Source organism: Nelumbo nucifera, chromosome 5, assembly GCF_055504915.1.
Source record: "Nelumbo nucifera cultivar China Antique chromosome 5, China Antique-T2T, whole genome shotgun sequence".
Classification (NCBI taxonomy): Eukaryota; Viridiplantae; Streptophyta; class Magnoliopsida; order Proteales; family Nelumbonaceae; genus Nelumbo; species Nelumbo nucifera.
The window spans coordinates 27,602,497-27,621,747 of record NC_142653.1 but is presented as its reverse complement, the minus strand read 5'-3'; the positions used below and the strand labels follow the sequence as shown (position 1 = coordinate 27,621,747).

Here is a 19,251-nt window from a genome sequence, read left to right as displayed (position 1 = left end):
AGATACCTTAGGAGAGAATGTCTCTACTAAATTAGTGATAATTTAAGAGATAAATAGGAGTTAGAGATAATTTAGGAGATAAATAGGAATTAGAGTCAATTTAGGAGAAAGTGGGGGGAAATAGTATCACTTAGCTAAACATTAGAAAAGCAAATCACCATTTCTTTATGGTTGTTAGAAATAGTTAAGCGTATGTGATTTCCTTATTGGCTTAATGGGTAATTATGTGGAATTAAAAAAATAAAAAATAAAAAAACAGGAAATTAGGAAGGGGGTTGGAGAAGGAGAGGCAATGGTGACAATCATAAAACCTCCCCTATGGTTTCACTTTTTGGACAAAAAGTGGACCCTACTTCTCATGAGTCATGATAAGGAAAGTGATGTCTAAGAGGGATGCTTGCAAGCTGAATTCACTTTCGCTATTTTGAATGGGCTGTTTTTGGTAGCCTCTTCACATGACACCTTAGCTAATTTAGGTCCTCATTTGTCTTTTCAACTAAAAAATATATTGAGTGTAAATACCTTTATGCGCACACTCATTATGAGATGTCCTTCACAGTAGTCTATCAAAACAACCCAAGCTGTTTTTTACAAACAGGCAAAGGTTTTCCTTGCTAGCTCAAATCTGTCTTTGGATGGATCTGCTATACAAAACCTGCTCACAATCTAGGGTTAATACTGGTTTCATGAGTGGTGATGGCGGCCACTTGGGAGATGGTAAGGGTCTCACCGACTAGCTTGACCACGAGCTTCCAATATTCTTGCACCGTGTGCTTAATCTCAACCAGGTATGTGTTTGGAACCGTGGGCGTTTATTCACTAAACATTTGTATTCGATTTGTCTACAAAACCGAGAAAAAGCAATAATAAACACGTTTATTGACACTTAGGCACTACTAGGCGCCATTAAGCACCACATCAGCAAAATAGTGGATAAATGTCTATCCGTCGAGGGAAGCATTAAAATGAATCTTCCCCCAACAGTAGGCACACACATAAATCAATGTTTGATTTTGCAAGACTCTATGCGTACTTATCTGCATAATGGGAGAAATGCTGAAGTGGAGCCTATGTGACAGCGTTTATTCAATAAACGCCCACAGTTCCAAACACTGCCCACGTGGCTTCCCTTTAGAGATTTGGCGGCTATTTGCCAATTCAGTGGGTCTTGTTAGACAAAGAAGCTTTTTGATGGTGTCGTTGCCATTGCAGTTCACGTAGGTGAATTTCATTTTCTTAGATAGAAAAGAGTAAGTGATTATGATGAGAAGAATTGCTCCTACTCGGTCTTTTTGTGAGAACTATAGATTAAGCCGGAGGTGGTAGTGGGGAGGAGCAACAAAGTAGATACATAGAGCTTATGAGATTTGAGTGAGGAAATCTTTCCTCAAACAACCTTTCCCATCCAGATTGAAATAGCTATGTTCCTCCTCTTGAGGCGATGGAGTACTCCGAAATCTCGCAAAATGACAATGTTGCTAGAGTCGTTAAAACTAGAGGTGTAAAGTGGGGGCACAACCCATGGGCAGCTCGCGCAAAGTGCAGACTGTGCCGCCCACCCTGTGAAAATTATGGGAGTCGGCCCAGCACAACCCACGGCCCAGGACGAGCCTGTTGGACAGTTTTTGTATGCCCTTAGCTTAAATCAATTATGATGTACTTTTGATATTTAATATAAATAAATGAAGTACATGTTTGATTCATGTTGTGTGGTATACTTTTGTGTAAGACCCTAAAACTGAACACTTAATGAGACTTGTGTTGGTTTTAAATGTTCATAGCCGTTGGATAAGTCTGGGGAGATTTATCCTGCCAATGCTGACACTGGTGTGCTACCAACTGTTGGGGTGGTTTGTCTCAGTCGCCAGGGTGAGACCCAAGGCACACGCAGTGTAGGATTACTTGAACCCTTGAACCGGACCAGATTTCCAGTATTGTCCTGGACCTTGGAGATTGATGGGCAAAACTGGAAAGTTACACCTGACCCCTAGACCTGATTATGGTACTACACTAGGTGTCGGATTGAGCTATATTTGATATGCCAATTAGTGAGATCCTTAGTGGGGGTCAAAACCTGGGTATGTTGGGACAGTCTGAGAATTCATCTGAGTGGGTGATCATAGTGACGGGATCAGCCCCTTTGTCGGACAAAGGTAATGGTCGGGGATGCACTCTCTCTGATGGAAACCAAACTGCCGGCAGTTGATTTCAATCGTTGGAATTTTGTTTTGCAAAATTTATATATATATATATATATATATATGATATATACCTAAGTATGGTTTCGAAATATTTGCAAATGGTTTTAATTCCCGGGATCCATGTGAGTAGAGAGTGCAGCATTGTTCCTTGCAACCGAGGGAGAGGTCCTCTCTTGTCGGGCAGTGCTTGATCATTATAGGCTGGGAGGTTAAGTGTAAGGCCATTTGGAGTAATACCTGATGGGTTAATCTTGCACCTGCCCACAGTCCCTTGGTTTTTATAAGATGGCTTGGCCCAGGGACCACTTAGTGTAAGTGTTGGGCCCATAGGGTCCATGTGATGGGCTCAAGGAGTTCACTGGGCTCTCTAGTGAATTCGGATGGGCCTTGTAACAGAGGCTGGGCCGAACCCATGTGGCTGGTGTGTAGATCAATACTTGGGTCCCACGCCATACAAAGAAGCCCAACTGGGCAGCAGTTTGGAAGACTTTTGATCATTTGATTCTTATTGGGCCTAAAGCCCATTTCTAACTGGGCTGATTTGATCAACCATTAACAGGGGGCGGATCTGAGATTAGGATGAGCCCAAAAGCTTATCTAATCTGCAGATAAGATTAAGAAGAGTTCTAATCCAAATACAGATTTGGATAAGGGCAACTTCTGATATGATTAGGAGGTTTTCTTAATCATTAAGCAACTGGAGGAAACCCTAATTCGAATTACAAGAATTCGAACCCTAGGGATTTACACAGAACACCTTGCAGTTTTGAGGTAGGATCTCATAAACCCTAGAGAAGAAAAAGCAGTTCACCATCTTCTTCTCTAGCCTTCTCCTCCAATAGCCGCCACCATCTACTCCATTTCGTTTTCTCTGTTAGAGAAAGATCAAGAAAGAGTTCTTGATATCAGTCTTTGCTGAAAGGCTGATTCAATTCAGTGCTCATTGCTTCCAAAGGATTCTTGTGAAGGATTCAGTGTGTAGGACGCACTCTACTAGTTCTGTTCCATAGTTGTTGTGTCATCTTCAGCAGGAGCGGATCTTGGTGTCTTCTTTGGGTGTGAACACCAACTTTGGGAGATATTATTTCTCTGGATCAGGTATAATCACTCTCTTCTCTTGTGGTTCAGATCTGGTTTGGTTCTGGTTCAAGTAGGATCATTGAATCTTGATTCTAAAACAAGGAATGCGATTCCCAGTTGGAAGGTAGGTAAAAAATTTTTGAAATTCGCCCACCCATTTCGCAACAGTTTTGGCATCCATACGATGGATTCTACCATCCCTTTCAGAACCGGACTGCAGGCCATGCCAGGCTAGGCCATAGGGCGGGCCTTGGGCTTGGGCTGAACCGGACTAGACTGAATGGATTACGAATTTACGATTACCCAAAAATAAATAAATAAATAAAACAATTCAAATTGGAATTTCATTTCATTTAAATTTGAATAAATAATGATACAAATTACAAAGCACACAAATATTGAAATATATAGTGGTTGGATACTTCATACTTGGATAAATGAAATATGAAAATATAATAAATTAATAAAATATAAAAAATACAATATAGTTACAAATTGAAAATACAAAATTACATTAATAACAAATAAATTAAATAAAATTAAAACAAAATTTACAATAATTTGAAAAAAATATAGGTTATTTGTTAAAATTTACAATTTAAACAAAGTTTATTTACATATACATTATGATGAAAGCATTCACACTTTCATCATCTGCTTCAGGTGAAATATGCAGTGTATGTAGTAGTATCATGCCCTCTTTTGTCTTGTAGTTGTAAAGTTGTAATCTATATTCTGCATTATGACTGCATCTAGCCAACCTTGGTACAATGGTACTTGACTACTTGCACTAAGACAACTAAACAAGACTCCGATGGAACTGTAGCTTGTAGACATCGGAGGGGTTAGTAGATCACGGATCACATGCCATGGTGGGATTGGCGGCGAGAAATGTTCTCCAACTTCTCCCAATATTTTTAAAATTTATTTTTCATTATTTCAACAATTCATTTAAATTGTGCGTTATTTCTTCTTCCTTCTCATGTGTGAGAAAATGTCTGATAAAATGGCCATTACCACCATTGCTACAATAGCTAAAGTCTTTTCTACATTTTTGGCAAGCTGCTCTTTTCCCCTTCCCCTCAACATCCTCTATTTTAAATATTTTCCAAATCGGGCTACTAAACTTGGGGTTTTGGGAAGAATCGACCATTTTTTTAATTCTAAAAAAATAAAATTAATTTAATTAGATTACCCCGGGGTGCCGGTTCAGAATCCCAACTTGATTTCAACGGTTAAATCCTTTCAACGTCCAAGGCTCCAAGCCTCCAAATTGCTAACTTAGAGAATCAAATAATCAGCCAATCAGACTATTAGAGTTCACTCAGATTGCAGAGAAAGTATGAGAGAGATTAAGAGAATAAGAAAATTGTTGAATGTTGATTGTTGAATTGCTATGATGAGAAGAATGGTGGAGGATATGGTTATTTATAGGAATTGAAAATAATTCAATTGCCCAACATACCCTAGAAACTAATTGTTTTTAGTTGTTAAGAGGAGTATTTTGCTAATTGTAAAGTTATTTATAACTTTATCCACAAAGCCCCCTAAATTAGTTGTTATATAGCTGTTAGGGGCATTTGTGTCATTTTTCTCCCCTCCATAAGCAAAATCCATAAATACCACCCTATATAACTGTTTTGGGGGTATTTATGTAAAAAACCCCCAAAAAGCTGAAACTAGCCATTGGGGGGACTTGGGGCTTGGGGGGGGGGGGGGGGGCAAGGCTAGTTTTCGGATGGGCTAAGCGCGGCCTGCTACGGGCCCTGCGGGCCACTGGCACGGCCCGTGGGCTGTCGTGCCAAGCCGGGCCGGACCAATTTCGTGCCAGGCCACAAGTGGCCCAACCCAATTTACACCTCTAGGAAGAACCTTTGTTGAAGCTCTTCTTAGGTGGCCCCTCCCCGTTGGATTCTCCATCAAAGATGCACTCTTCTTTTTTTTCTCTTCTCGACATCCTGCGAGGGTGGATGTGAATGTTTGCCCTAAATGACCATCAAGCCATCCCAGCCCTAAATGCATGAGAGGTCCACTGAACTTATCAGAGAGGCTGTATTTAATGCTATGTTTGGTTTGAAGGAAAAAGTATGGAAAAGAAAGGAAAGGAAGGAAACCTTTACAAACTTTATATAGATTTCCTTACCTTTCCTTTCCTTTTTCTACCTTTTCCTTCAAACCAAATATGGCCTTAGTGGATTTGATTAGGGTGTTCATTTGATTGGTTCAGTTTGGAAATAGAACCTAACTAATCTTTCAATTAGGTTATTTTCACAACTTGAACCGAATCGGATTAGACTTATTTTTGGTTAATTTAAAGGTATGAATGATATGAAAAATTTATTTTTAACTAAAATGCCCCCAATTCTAAGGGGTACTTGGTCCCTCTCTAATTATAAGGGCATTTGAAATGTTACTTTTCATCTCATTGAATTCACTCTCATTGAATTTTATGTTTAAATTATTAACTCTCATATTTTCTCATTAAATCCTATATTTAAGGTATTTTTCTCACTAATAAATTATACTAATTAGATTAAATTCAATACTTTTCTGGTTTAGTAAGATAAGGAGTCAACAATTTAATCTTCAGGGTCAAATGTATTAATAGTTGATGTCATAACTAAATAATAAGAATTAGAAAGAGATAAAAATATAAATAAATTATAAAAATAGAAAAACTTAATAGAAAATATTTAGTACATCTCTAATATTTTATATTAATCATAGCAAAGAAAATTTAAAGAATAATGAGTTTTTAATTGATACATATAATAAATTTATATAACTATAGAAATTGAATATATTAATTATGAACTTTATGTAATCATATGTGATCTTCTATATACACACGAATTTATATAAAATTTAATATGATATTATATATTTATTATATTAAACAAAAAATATGACGAATGATTTTTTTTTGTCAATTGTATTCATGATAAAAACACAAAAGAATGCATTTAGCGTTTAACCTATGACCCATTGATTTGGGTCAAAAAGGTTTGATGGCTCAACCAGATGGATCATTGGATTACCGGCTGAGTTCAGTTTTAGGTTTTAGGGACGAATACCTCCATTTGTGCTTATTTCTACGATTCTACCATGAACTTTGATGGAAAAAGATAATTAGATAAATAATCATCAATCAGGGCTCATTTTTAAACAAGTAGTAATTTCTTTTCTGTTTAAAGTTTAAACATAAAAAAAGTTTCCCTAGGAGACAGAGAGCAGGGTGCACGTGAGGTCCAGTGACATAATGACCTTACCACGGAGAGCACGCCGAGCGACCGTCTCAGCTATCATCGGCAGCGGAGGATACGATATATGAAGACTCTCTATCTCGTTCTTGCGCTCAGTGGGGTGGCTGCGTCCATACAATACATGTATTGTGTCGTAAGAGCTTCAACCTCTTTGGTCCATTCACAAATCACCCATTGGACTCTGGTTGTGGCTGGAATCCCTACCGAGCACTCAGAACCCAGTTAGCCATTTTTTCTTTCTCAGTTTCTCTATCCCAAAATGGTTTTGTCTCTGTCTTCTCTACTACTTCTTCTTGTTATTTTTAGCCATGTTTATCTCTCTTACTCTTCCACTTCGGATCTCTTCGATCGTTGGTGTGAAGAACATGGCAGGACTTACTCCTCAGAAGAAGAGAGGCTCTTCAGGCTTAAAGTTTTTGAAGATAATCTTGCTTTCGTTACCGAACACAATAGCATGGCTAATTCAACCTATTCCCTTGCTCTCAACGCCTTCGCTGATCTCACCCATCATGAATTCAAGATCTCTAGGTTAGGCCTCGCTGCCGCGGCAACTGATATGGTTCGGTCTTCCCCTAGAGCTCCATCATTGATTGAAAGCCCCAGTATCGCAGGTCAACTTCCGTCATCAATTGATTGGAGGGAGAAGGGGGCAGTCACGAACGTGAAGGATCAGGGCAGTTGTGGTAAGTTTTTATTTGGATTTTTCTAAGTTAATTTCATTTTTTTAGCTCCCTTGAACAAAAATCATGGTTTTTTTTTTCCCTCAGACTTACCATGATCAGCTTATATACACCCTTAGATAAAATCGATGAAATTCATATTTGTGCACCAAATTCTAACTCACTGCTTGAGCTTAAAAAGAAAAAGGAAAACAAAAAAAAGGGAAACATCTTTTCGGATACTTTTCGCTTCACAAAATAAGCAGTTGTTGGGTCAAGGGAGAAAGCTCCGAATTCGAGCACCACACATCTCTTCAGGCATCTGGGTGTCATGATTACCTTCTAATTCAACCAAAATAAGCAGTTGTTGGGTCAAGGGAGAAAGCTCCGAATTCGAGCACCACACATCTCTTCAGGCATCTGGGTGTCATGATTACCTTCTAATTCAACCAAAATAAGCAGTCTTGTTCCCTGTGATTCTCAAATCCTACTAAAGTACCCCTTTTCGAGATCCTAATTGAGAGAGCTTTGCAATACCCAATATCTTCCATATTTGGATCCTTTTCACCAAGGTCTCTGGCTTCCGATCTAGGTCTTGGAAAGGATTTCCAAACCAGGCTCTGTCTCTGGCTCTGATTAGGACCTTTAATTTTATTTTCTGTTATAGCTGGGATTTGGAAGACTTTCACCTGAAAATGAAAAAGAAAAAAATGAAGGAAGATCAGTACGCTTTTGAATATACAATTTTATAGGGATATTGAAGTGATCAGAAAATTTTGTGAAATTGTCATCTTTATCTGTACAATGCCCATCAAACACTGGTCTGATTTGCACTAATAGTGATTCTACCTTACCAAAAAAATCTTGGCTTAAATTGGTAGATTAAACTTCAATGAAAGAAGATTTAGGACATGTTCTGAACTACTTGGTTACTTAGTTATTAGCAAATCAGACCTATTGGTAACCTGTTGATCATTGTTAAAGTACGCTATTTCATTGAGAGTTTGTATCAATTAAACTTGGGCTTATAGTGGCCCTATTGGGGATTCTGATGTAACTGAAGGTGGAACTGGAGTTCTTTTGTTGGGTTTAAGGACAGCTTCAGCTCTCGCCTCTTGGTCTATCTTTGATAATGGTGGAAGGTGACTCTAAAAATGTTATAAACTGGGTTAACAGGATTCAACAAGGCCCGTGGATGTTTGACTTCCTTATTAATGAAATCAGGGAGACTGCTTCCAGATTAAACTGTTCTTGTAGATGGATTCCTAGAGAGCTAAAAAGTGTTGCTGATGGGTTGGCAAAAGCTGTGGTGTATAGGGCTCTTTTGCATGGTGGGAATTCTTTACCTATGTAATTCTGGGGGATTTTTTTTGGTTTTATTGGTTTTCTTGGCCTTTTGTATTAGCTGTCCTGTACATCCTCTTTTTTTGCTTCTGAAATGAAAGTTACCCTTTTTCAAAAAATAAAAAAAGGCCATTGTGCAATGCTGATCCCAGCTATCTGGGATTTTGGGAGGTTTAGGCTGGATATGGACCTAACCTTCAGTATTCCATAATCTACAAGAAATATATAATATGAATTCAAATGTTCTGTTTCTTTTATATTAGAACAGTAAATTATATGGCTCTTCATTATACATTTTATTGCACTTGACAGGACTTAGGTTTGGAGTGTTTCTTGTGTCTGCCTGCAAGTTGACTTAAGAGAAGTGAAAAAAAAAACCACCCTAGTAGTGCAAGTAAAGAAAACAAAATTAGGTTTTAAGCCTTGGACAAATGAAGTTAAATTACAGGAAAGATACCTGGGAATTTGTGATCATGGTACTTGGTTTAATATAGTTGCAATTATAAAAGATAAAAACCTAATCAATGCGTGCTTATGACAAAAACTAAGCTGAGATTTGTGATTTTATTTGTTCTCATGATTCACAACCTATTTTGTGCATGTTATGTGGTATGCTCAGATTATAAGTCTACAGATTGGTTTTCTATAGAAAAAGAAGTTTGCCAATGAATGAATCCAGCCAACCTATGTTCCTTAATAAGAATTTAAGATTTCCAGATCAGGATGTCTTTACATCTCTCAATTTCCCATCTTTTTTCCCTCAAGAGGGAAGACATAGTGATGGTAGATGTAATATTGTTCTAATAGAATATATTGAAATTGCACATAAACTGAAGGCAAGGGAATAACAAGGATTGTTACCTAAACTTCCAAAATAAATTTTCAAGGCTAACTGTTTTCTTATTTTATTGACAGTTTTTGAGAGTGTCCCCTAGGTCTTTTAAAAAACTGTAATTGTTTATCACTTCTTAATTTGTTTGGGCCAACAAGTTTGTTGGAAAGCCTTCTATGAACTGCCACTTGTAGAAGGCTTGGATTCATGTAGCTGACCCATACAGTTGGGATAAGGCTTGGATGCTGATGATGGTGGTGTTTACCACTTTACCTACACATTGTAGCATTTTCTCATTTATAGATGATTCTTTTTGGTTTTTTCCAGGTGCTTGTTGGTCTTTCTCAGCCACAGGCGCAATAGAAGGCATAAATAAGATTGTCACTGGGTCTCCTTTGAGCCTCTCTGAACAAGAGCTAGTTGACTGTGACAGATCTTACAATAGTGGATGTGGGGGTGGGCTTATGGACTATGCATTTCAATGGGTTATAAAGAATAAAGGGATTGACACAGAGGACGATTACCCATATCAAGGTGGGGAAAGGACCTGTAATAAAGACAAGGTAATTGCTTCTTTCCTCCAGCATTTTTGTACTTGTCCATTGAACACGTTCCTAGGATCATTAATTTTCTTAGACTATATTTCTTTTCTGCATGCATACTGTTGTCTGATTTCCGGACTGTCTTTCTGTAGTTAAGAAAACATGTTGTAACCATTGATGGTTATACTGATGTACCATCCAACAGTGAAAAACATCTGCTCCAGGCTGTTGCTTCTCAACCTGTGAGTGTGGGTATATGTGGTAGTGAGAGAGCATTCCAATTATACTCAAAGGTGTGTCTTTACACTTAATTGCCAATAATTAATTTGTTCCCCTTAAGGATACAACAAACATTAACAGTGAGGGATTTCCGTACATTTTCTTGACAGGGGATCTTTAGTGGCCCATGTTCAACTTCTTTGGATCATGCTGTATTGATTGTTGGGTATGGTTCGGAAAATGGAGTTGACTATTGGATTGTGAAGAACTCATGGGGAACCCGCTGGGGAATGAATGGCTATATGCACATGCTGCGTAATAGTGGCAGTCCACAAGGAGTATGTGGTATAAATATGCTAGCTTCATACCCAACTAAGACGAGTCCAAATCCTCCCCCATCACCTTCCCCAGGCCCTACTAGATGTGATCTTCTGACTTACTGTCAAGAAGGGGAAACCTGCTGCTGTACCCGGCGTATCTTGGGAATATGCTTTTCATGGAAATGTTGTGAGTTGGATTCAGCTGTATGCTGCAAGGATCACCGATACTGTTGCCCACATGATTATCCAATTTGTGATACTGAAAGGAAGCAATGCCTCAAGGTTTGTATTACATATCCTTCATGAAAATAAGCAAACACCTAGGTATATTCAGCTGATTCAATTTGATCAAGTGAAAATTGGATTTTTCTTTTTCAGATTCTGCTTTTCTCCTTCTTAATCTCAACCACTCATTAATTCTTTTCTTTTCCTCTTGGTATGAATTTATCTGTATGAATGTATGCATCTCCGTGTATGCATGTTTTGCTAGGATTATCTTCTATGTATCGTGTATGTATGTTTGTATGCATGCATATTACCAAGTATCTCAATAGGAAATTAGCTATCCAGGATCTTGTTCTTTACTATTTCATGTCTTCATTACCAGTTTTATTCTTATGCCTGCAGAGTACTGGGAATTTTACAAGTGTAAAAAGTCTTGACAAGAGCAGTTCGCTTGTAAAGTTTGGAGGTTGGAATCCACTTCTTGGGGATTGGAATTTGTAATGTGCTATTTATGCAAGTATGCTATCTTGTATCATGTGTATGTTATCCACAAACAATTTTGCATCTGTCTTTAAAATTTTTATCCTCTATACACTCTATCCTCAGTAATTACTGGAATTTGTTGGCAGGGGCAGACAATATTATCCCCTGAATTCTAGAAGCATGGTTATATCAATTTCCGTAAACTACCCAATACACCAAAAGCATAATTAGAGAATAAATATGTTAACAAAAAAGATAACTCATGAAAAATGTAAACAAAAGGTCTCATTTTTGTTCATTTGAGAGAACAATGTTTGTTCAAAAGACACCTGCTGTTCAAATACCAAAAATAAGGTGGAATCTTTGAGTTTAGTTCCCTTATCAAAAGGGTGGCCACGAGTCGAGCTCTTCATGAGCTGCTCGAGTTTGGTTCGGCTCGGTTTCAATTGAGGTCGAGCCTAGATTACAAGCTCGTTTAATAAATGAGTCGAGCCGACTCGAATATATATATATATATATATATATATATATATATATAAAATAAAATATTATAATTCTTATTTTTTTAAATATCAAATAATTTTTTATATATAATTTTTATTTTTTATAAAATATTTTTTTCAAATCGAGCTTGAGCCGAGCCAAGCTCGAGCTCGAGCCGGCTTGGCTCGACTCGAATCCACCCCTCATCCATGTATTCGTGGTCAGGTAGGAAATATGGATATGAAATCATTCTCAAGGAAATCTATAAAGACCTAGGGGTGAGCATAGTTCGGTTGAAATCGAATGGCCGAACCGAAATGTTGGTTTCGGTTTGATCGGATTGGTTAATTTGGTTTAAATGATTTGGTTTAGTTTTTAATTACGGTTTTAATATTATTGGGTTTCGATTTCGGTTTTGATATTTAGAGGTTCAGTTAACCGAAATAACCGAACTTGCAAGGGTAAATTAGTAATTTTATAGGCCAAAACACAAAGCATCAAAATCCAAGAGCTTGACATGTAATGTCTCACGTGTCATGTCTCCAGTCTCCCTCTGGCCTTCCCAGTTCCCTATGCGGCTCTACCCTCTATGCCTCTCTTTGCCCATTGCTCAGTCTGCTCTCAGTCATCAGTGACAGTCATCACTTTCTTTCTCTTTTCTCTCTGTCTTCTACTCTTCACTTCTTCACTTCTCTTCATTTCTGAGTTTCTCCTCATCTTCTCTTAAAATCTTCGGTCTAGCACCAGCTGCACCACTCAGTCACTCACCAATGGCAGCGGCAAGTGATACTTCGGCAAGGCGGCGATGGTGACCGGTTCAGAGCGTGAAGACAAGGTTAGGGAACTTTTCAGCTTTTATTCTTCATTAAGAAAATAAACACTAAACAATTAAAACCCTTGAGGCTATTTCGTCTTCTCACCTTATTGGGACCCAATTTCTTCCATTTTTTCTTGCTATAAATCCCTGCAATTGACCATGGTTATTTCATCGTTAGAACTTAGAAGAGTATGGGTTGCCTCAAAACTTTCTATTCGAGTTGACCATTTTCCAGACTTGACTGTTTGTGATTCAGTAGAGTACAAATGTACAATTTAGGAAGAAACAATCAAATAATGGCAAAAATTCGGTTCTAACCAAATCAACCGAAATAACTGAAAAAAAAAATTTGCTTCGATTTGATCGATTTAGGTGAAGTTTGGTTTTGGAATATAGTATATCGGTTTTATAAAATTCGGTTTGTTCGGTTCAGATTTTAACCGAACAAACTGAATGCACAATATCCAATTGGATGACCGTAAGGTGATCAGCACCCTGTGATAGATGGTCCAACATCCATTAATTAGATATCTTAACTTGAGGCTACGATGAATGGCATAGGGTCTCCAATAATAATAAAGGAATGTTGTAGTCAAGTACCCTCCAAAGTTATTGGAATTTTGTTATACACAGGCTTGAAAGAAGAACGAAGAAAATGCTTTATTACGAAGAATAAGTAAAACAAATTCTATTCTAAGCTGGATAAGAATAGTAGAATGGTTAAACATTAAGGCTCTGTTTGGAAGCAGTACGAATGCAAATATGTACAGAGTAAATACATACATATTTGTATTTGTACTCCTTCCAAACTCAGCCTAAAGGGAATTTAAATTATCCAAATTATAATTAATTTCTCACCTTGTACACGATATGGTTCATGGAAAATGGGTTTAAGGAAATTAAAGTAAAAGGAGCACTATAATATTTTCAATTGATATTATTTTTGAGTTTTATCTAATTAGTCGGAGCAAGACCCAAGTTTAGGCATCTAGGTCAAGTTACTAATTTGAAAAATCCAAACTGTATCGAGCCCGGCTTTAGGACCAGGCCCATTCAAAGTTTAACAAATCTCAATCAACCTGTCAAGTTGCACCATAGTGAAGAAAGTGGCCAATTTCCTGTTTGTGTATTACAATCATTCCTATTTGTACCCAAGTTTATATTATTTGTATTATTTGTAGCTCTCTTTGTTGATCCTTATCTAGTGAAAAGTATGCCACCATGTAATTTACCTTGGACCACCAAAGGAATAGCAATACTAGTAATTTACCTTGAATTTCCCAACAATTGCACTGGTTGTAGCAGAGTCTGATCCAATTCCCAAGATCTTCCAGTTCTGCCCAAAAACAAAAAGAAGAGCTTTAAAGATAGCTAGGAAGTGACTTGCAAAATGCCTTTTTTTACTTCAAAAGTTTCACCTGCAGCCACAATGAAACCACAAAACCATGTGCCCCATCAGTTATATTCTTCATACTTCCACAATCTGAAACTGTAAGTCATGAAATTTCTCCAATTTGACCCTGCAACTGGGTAGTGACAGGCAAATGTTACTTTTTTTTTATAACCCGTAATATCTAAAACATCCATATATAATCTATTCAGCATTAACGAAGGAGACAATAAATAAGATAATTAAAAAAATTGGGAGCAAAAGAGATCTAAGGAAGTTATTACAGAAAAATATACTTTTTAGCATGGTTTTCAAAATCGGACTGGACCAGACGGTTGGACCGAAAAAACTGAGAACCAGTCACTTCCGTTTTTCCTCAAAACTGTTTTTTTCCTCAAAACTATTGATTTTGGTCAGTAAACCGCTGAACCGGCCGGTTAATTGTTTGAACCGTTTGAATGGTTTTGACTGTTTTCCAATTTTTTTTGTCAGAACAGACTGGCCGTTCAGGTTGAACGATCGGACCGTTCAACCAATAACCAGACCTCTGACCAGTTCAGTCACCGATTCGTTTTTAAAAACCATGCTTTGTAGAGTGGCAGACAACAATTTTTTTTTATTAGGGAAGAAACCAAAGTAATAGTAGAGCTGAAAATACTAACAATAGGTAACTAGTTAGAATTAGATAACATCATAAAGTGGTACTCAACACCTATTTGGTTTGAAGGAATATGCAGGGAAAGGAAGAGAAACCTTTAGTAAATGTTATCTCACTTGTCAAAAATAATTACAAAAATCCTCATGCCCTAGCTTCGGTGGATTCCATCATATCTCACAAAAAGATTTGAAAGTCCAGCCAAATACTTAGCTGCACAATACAATATATTACATTAACTTCAATATACATTGAATCACATCATTGACCATTTTATATCAATTTGATGCAACTATGAAATTTGACTAAATGTATATGCAATCAGCTTAATAGATTACAGAAGTCTTTAACTACCTGATTATAAGGATCAACATAGAGTAGACCCTGTAAAAGTAAAACATTACCAGCAGACCAAACAAATAGTCAGAAAACTCTCTAAATCTCAAGTCCTTTGTTGTTGGTTTTTCCAGAGCCTGGAGGAATCACCTATAGTCCTGTTAAAGTACAATATGATGCCATTAGAAAATATACCACTTTAAACTTTCAACAAATAAATTGAACTTACCCTACGAGCACCAATTCCTTCTTTTTCTTGAAGCTTAGGCTCAGTTTTTACTTTTAGTTACTCAATAAAACTAATTAATCCCAAAGTAGTGAATAATTTCATTTCACATGGTGAGAACTTGCTTCATGATATTCTAGGGGCCGATTCTCTGATACTTTCACCTTCTTGAGAGGCCTAGGTTCGTTCGGACTTTGTTTTTTCCATAAATTGATTTGTTGAAGGACTTGATTTACTCCAAAATGGCTATAAGGTTTATCGGCCAACACTTGACAGATCAGCATTTACTCTATGCTTTCACTTATGGTTTTTAAAAACAATTAAAAAATGGAACTACTTTGACCACCCGTTCCTGGGTCAAATGGTCCAGCCATCAGGTCTGAACCCTAGTCAGATGGTTTTTGGGTCTAAAACCTGATCCTAGACATGACCATATTTGGGCCAACTGGTCCAATCATTCGGTCTGGTCCAGTTTTTAAAACCGTGCTTTCGCTAATAGCATTTATGTGGCTCTCGTCAATATCAGATAGTTTTCCATCAAGCACTTCTACAACATCATAGATATGCTCATTAACGGAAAAGCAATAGAAGAGGAATGGATTTTCAAAAGGATAACATTCAATAGAGCAGACCGCACTTCTTACAGCATTAACCAGTGAATGACCCCATACTAAGTATGGGGAAATTAATTATATATATATATATATAATTTTTATTACTATTTTTATTATTGTTTATAAACTGCCATTTTTCAAGACACTCATACAGTCTACGGGTCCACATAAATTGACCCTTATATGTCAAACCCGTAAAATTATACAGGTTACTAAATTCAACTTGAACCATTTATTAATTTAATTTAACCATTCTTATTCTTATTATTAATTTATTTTAGTATTTAATTTAATTTTTTGTTATATAATAATAATATTAACTAAATTTGTAATTATTTAAATATTTACTTAAAATATTTTTTCCAACCAACTATAATTATTATATAATAGATTTGTTAATTCATATTTTGCATTTAAGAATAAACATTAATGATTTGGCTTAAAAATTTTAATGACAGTTAAAAAATATTGATTTTATTTAAGGTTTAATTAATTATTATGGGGTATGTTTTGAATAAACATTAATGATAATTGATGATTGTTATTTTGTTTTTATTATTTACTTAATTAAGTACTTAATTATTATTATTATTAATTTTATATAAATAATTGATTGTTATTATTATTTACTTAATTCAGTAATTTTCAGCAAGTAATTATTTGATTTAATTTGAATTATTTCATTTTTTAATTATTTATAATAGACATTTAGGATAGTCTATTTATTTGATTTAATAGACTTACCATGTTTTATCTAGACAATGACCTCATACTAAGTAAGGGGCAACTACAGTATCATTTAATTTGAAATTTATTATTTAACAATAAAAAATCAGTGTCATGTTGAGCAGCCCACCCATAAAAAAGTATCAATAACTTTGGAATCATTAATCTATTGATAAAATAGTAAAATAAGATGGATGTTTACAACAATATCACCAATACTACTTAATATTTAGGGACATATGAATGGATAAAAAATAATTAAATGATATCTATTCAAAGAGGCAAAGAAGGAAGAAAATCATTCAAAGAGCTGCTAAGAAAAACAATCCATGCCAAACAACATTTGCAGTTGCATCCATCCTTTGAAGTAAGAGATGAAAAATATATGACTACACTCAAATCATCATGTATGGTTACAATCAATTGATAATTTAATCAGGACTCCAAAGCCCATCCAACAGAGGAAATATATAAGAAAGGAGAATAATGAGACCATTCTAAGTATGGAAATCACCTCCAAGTTAGGTGGCAACACTTTTTTTGGTTGATCATGGTTACAGATTTTAAGTCTAAGCTCCCACAATGCACGTAGACTAGCTAGAATTTATCTTTTGGAAAAAGTTAGGGAAACATGTATATAACATAATGGTATGTTTGAATTATGGGAATTAGGAGATAGAAATAGGAAATGTATGTTGAAATTATAATTTTGGGCATATTGATGTGTCAAATTCAAGTTAATTAGAATACTGATAGACTTTTAGTTTATTCATTTAGTTGCATTTTGAATATTTTTTTTATTCCATATCTTTATTGAGTAATATAGATTAATAACATATTAATAATTATGAAATCATTATTATTACTATTATTTACTAATAATGTATTCTTATTATGTGTGTATTGATTTTGAAATCAGTAATATTAAATTATTATTATTATTATTATGAAATAATTAATTTGTTATAATTATGATTTTTAGTCAATTCTTGAAATAATAATTGCTTTTCTATTTCTTTTAGTTTAACAATAATGGATAAATGAAAGTTTATAAATTAACTTTAACCAAATGAAATATTTATTGGAGAATAATAATAGTATTAATTATAATTACTTATGATAATAATAATGTAAATAAGTAACACTAATTGTATATTTATAAAATAATTAATATGAATTAATATAAATATAAAATGATTTTATCCCGATTAATAATTATCATTGTTATAATTAATAAATTAATTATCAGTAAAAAATTATAGTCAATAATTAAATTTTATCATAAATCATTATTATTAGTAATAATTAATTATAATTATTGATAATAATAATAATATAAATATATAATTATATTAATTAATATAAGTATTAATTATAATTACTGATAATAATAATATATTAATTATTTAATATAAATGTATGAATTATAATTTCTGATAATAATTCTAATATAACATTAAATGTTTATTTTCAAAATAATTAATATGAGTTAATATAAATATAAAATGATTATTTTCGAATTATTAATTACTGTTATGAAAATCGTTATTAATTATCATTCCGAATTAATAATGAGAAATATTATCAATAATCATTTAATATCAGTAATTAAGTATTAGCAGTAATTATTATAAAAAAATTATTATCAGTAATTAATTATTAGCAGTGGGTTATTATTATTAGTAATTAATAGTTGAAATTAATTAATTAAAAGTCATTAATTATTATTAGTACTCCTCTCTTTCAAAAAGCTGACTCATCATCATCGTCATCATCAATGACAATAACTTGATAAATACATACTTTGGTAAAAATAGATAAATATCATTAATTTATTTTTTTATCTTTTGAGAAACTAAATAAGAGAAAAAAAATAAAACGGTTAACATTACAAATGAAAAATTATTTGGATTTTTGCAAGAAAAAATTATTGAACATAAAAAACCAATTATTCAAAAATAAGGTCATTAATGAAAGAGTAATTAAAATTATTCAGTAATTAATTATCTATCCAAATTAAAGTGGGTAATTTCAGCAAATAACTTTAAGTAATTAAAATTTTCTATTAACATTTTTTAATAATAATCAGTATTATTAATAGATTAATAATATATTAATAACTATGAATTCAGTAATAATAATACATATATTATTATTAACTAATAATATATTCTTATTATGTGTGTATTGATTTTGAAATCAGTAATATTAAAGTATTATTATTATTATTTTATTTTTATTTTTATTAAGTAATTAATTTGTTATAAATACAATTTTTAGTTAATTCATAAAATAATATTTTCTTTTATAATTCTTCAAGTTTAACAATATTGAATAATAGAAAGTTTTATAATTTAACTTTTACTAAATGAAGTATTTATCGGAGAATAATAATAGAATTAACTATAATAATAGTATTAATTATAACTACTTGTAATAATAATAATGTAAATAAGTAGCACTAATTATATATTTATAAAATAATTAATATGAATTAATATTAATGTAAAATGATTATATCCCAATTAATAATTAATATTCTGAAGTAATAATTATCATGATTAGTATTAGTAATAATTAAATAAGTATTAACTGTAATTATTATAAGAAATAATTTTTAGTAATTAATTATTATCAGTGAGTAATTATTATTAGTAATTAATAGTTGTAATTAATTAATTAGAAGTAGTTAACAGTAATTATTATTAGTAATCAATAACGGGAATTAATTAATTAGTTTAATAGTTAACATTAATTAATAACACAATCTCCTTTTTTTTAGGAAAGGATTGAAAGTGGGAGCTTCCTATTTCTCACAACTCTGCATGGTAGTAGG

General features: G+C 34.0%; 1 protein-coding gene across 1 annotated transcript; it reads left to right on the top strand.

Annotated features, from left to right (window-relative positions):
* Positions 1–6,499: 6,499 nt before the first annotated feature.
* XBCP3 (xylem bark cysteine peptidase 3) lies at positions 6,500–11,346 on the top strand. Its single transcript, XM_010273228.3, has 5 exons — positions 6,500–7,227; positions 9,707–9,942; positions 10,074–10,214; positions 10,311–10,742; positions 11,088–11,346. Exons 1-5 carry the CDS (start codon positions 6,804–6,806, stop codon positions 11,184–11,186), a joined length of 1,332 nt encoding a protein of 443 aa, XP_010271530.1. The 5' UTR covers positions 6,500–6,803; the 3' UTR covers positions 11,187–11,346.
* The last annotated feature ends 7,905 nt before the right edge of the window (positions 11,347–19,251 follow it).

Coding starts and splice junctions, on each gene's coding strand:
- XBCP3 (XM_010273228.3), top strand. CDS start 6,804: ATGGTTTTGTCTCTGTCTTCTCTACTACTTCTTCTTGTTATTTTTAGC. Junction 10,215..10,310: donor CATTCCAATTATACTCAAAG/GTGTGTCTTTAC, acceptor TTTTCTTGACAG/GGGATCTTTAGTGGCCCATG. Junction 10,743..11,087: donor AAAGGAAGCAATGCCTCAAG/GTTTGTATTACA, acceptor TTATGCCTGCAG/AGTACTGGGAATTTTACAAG.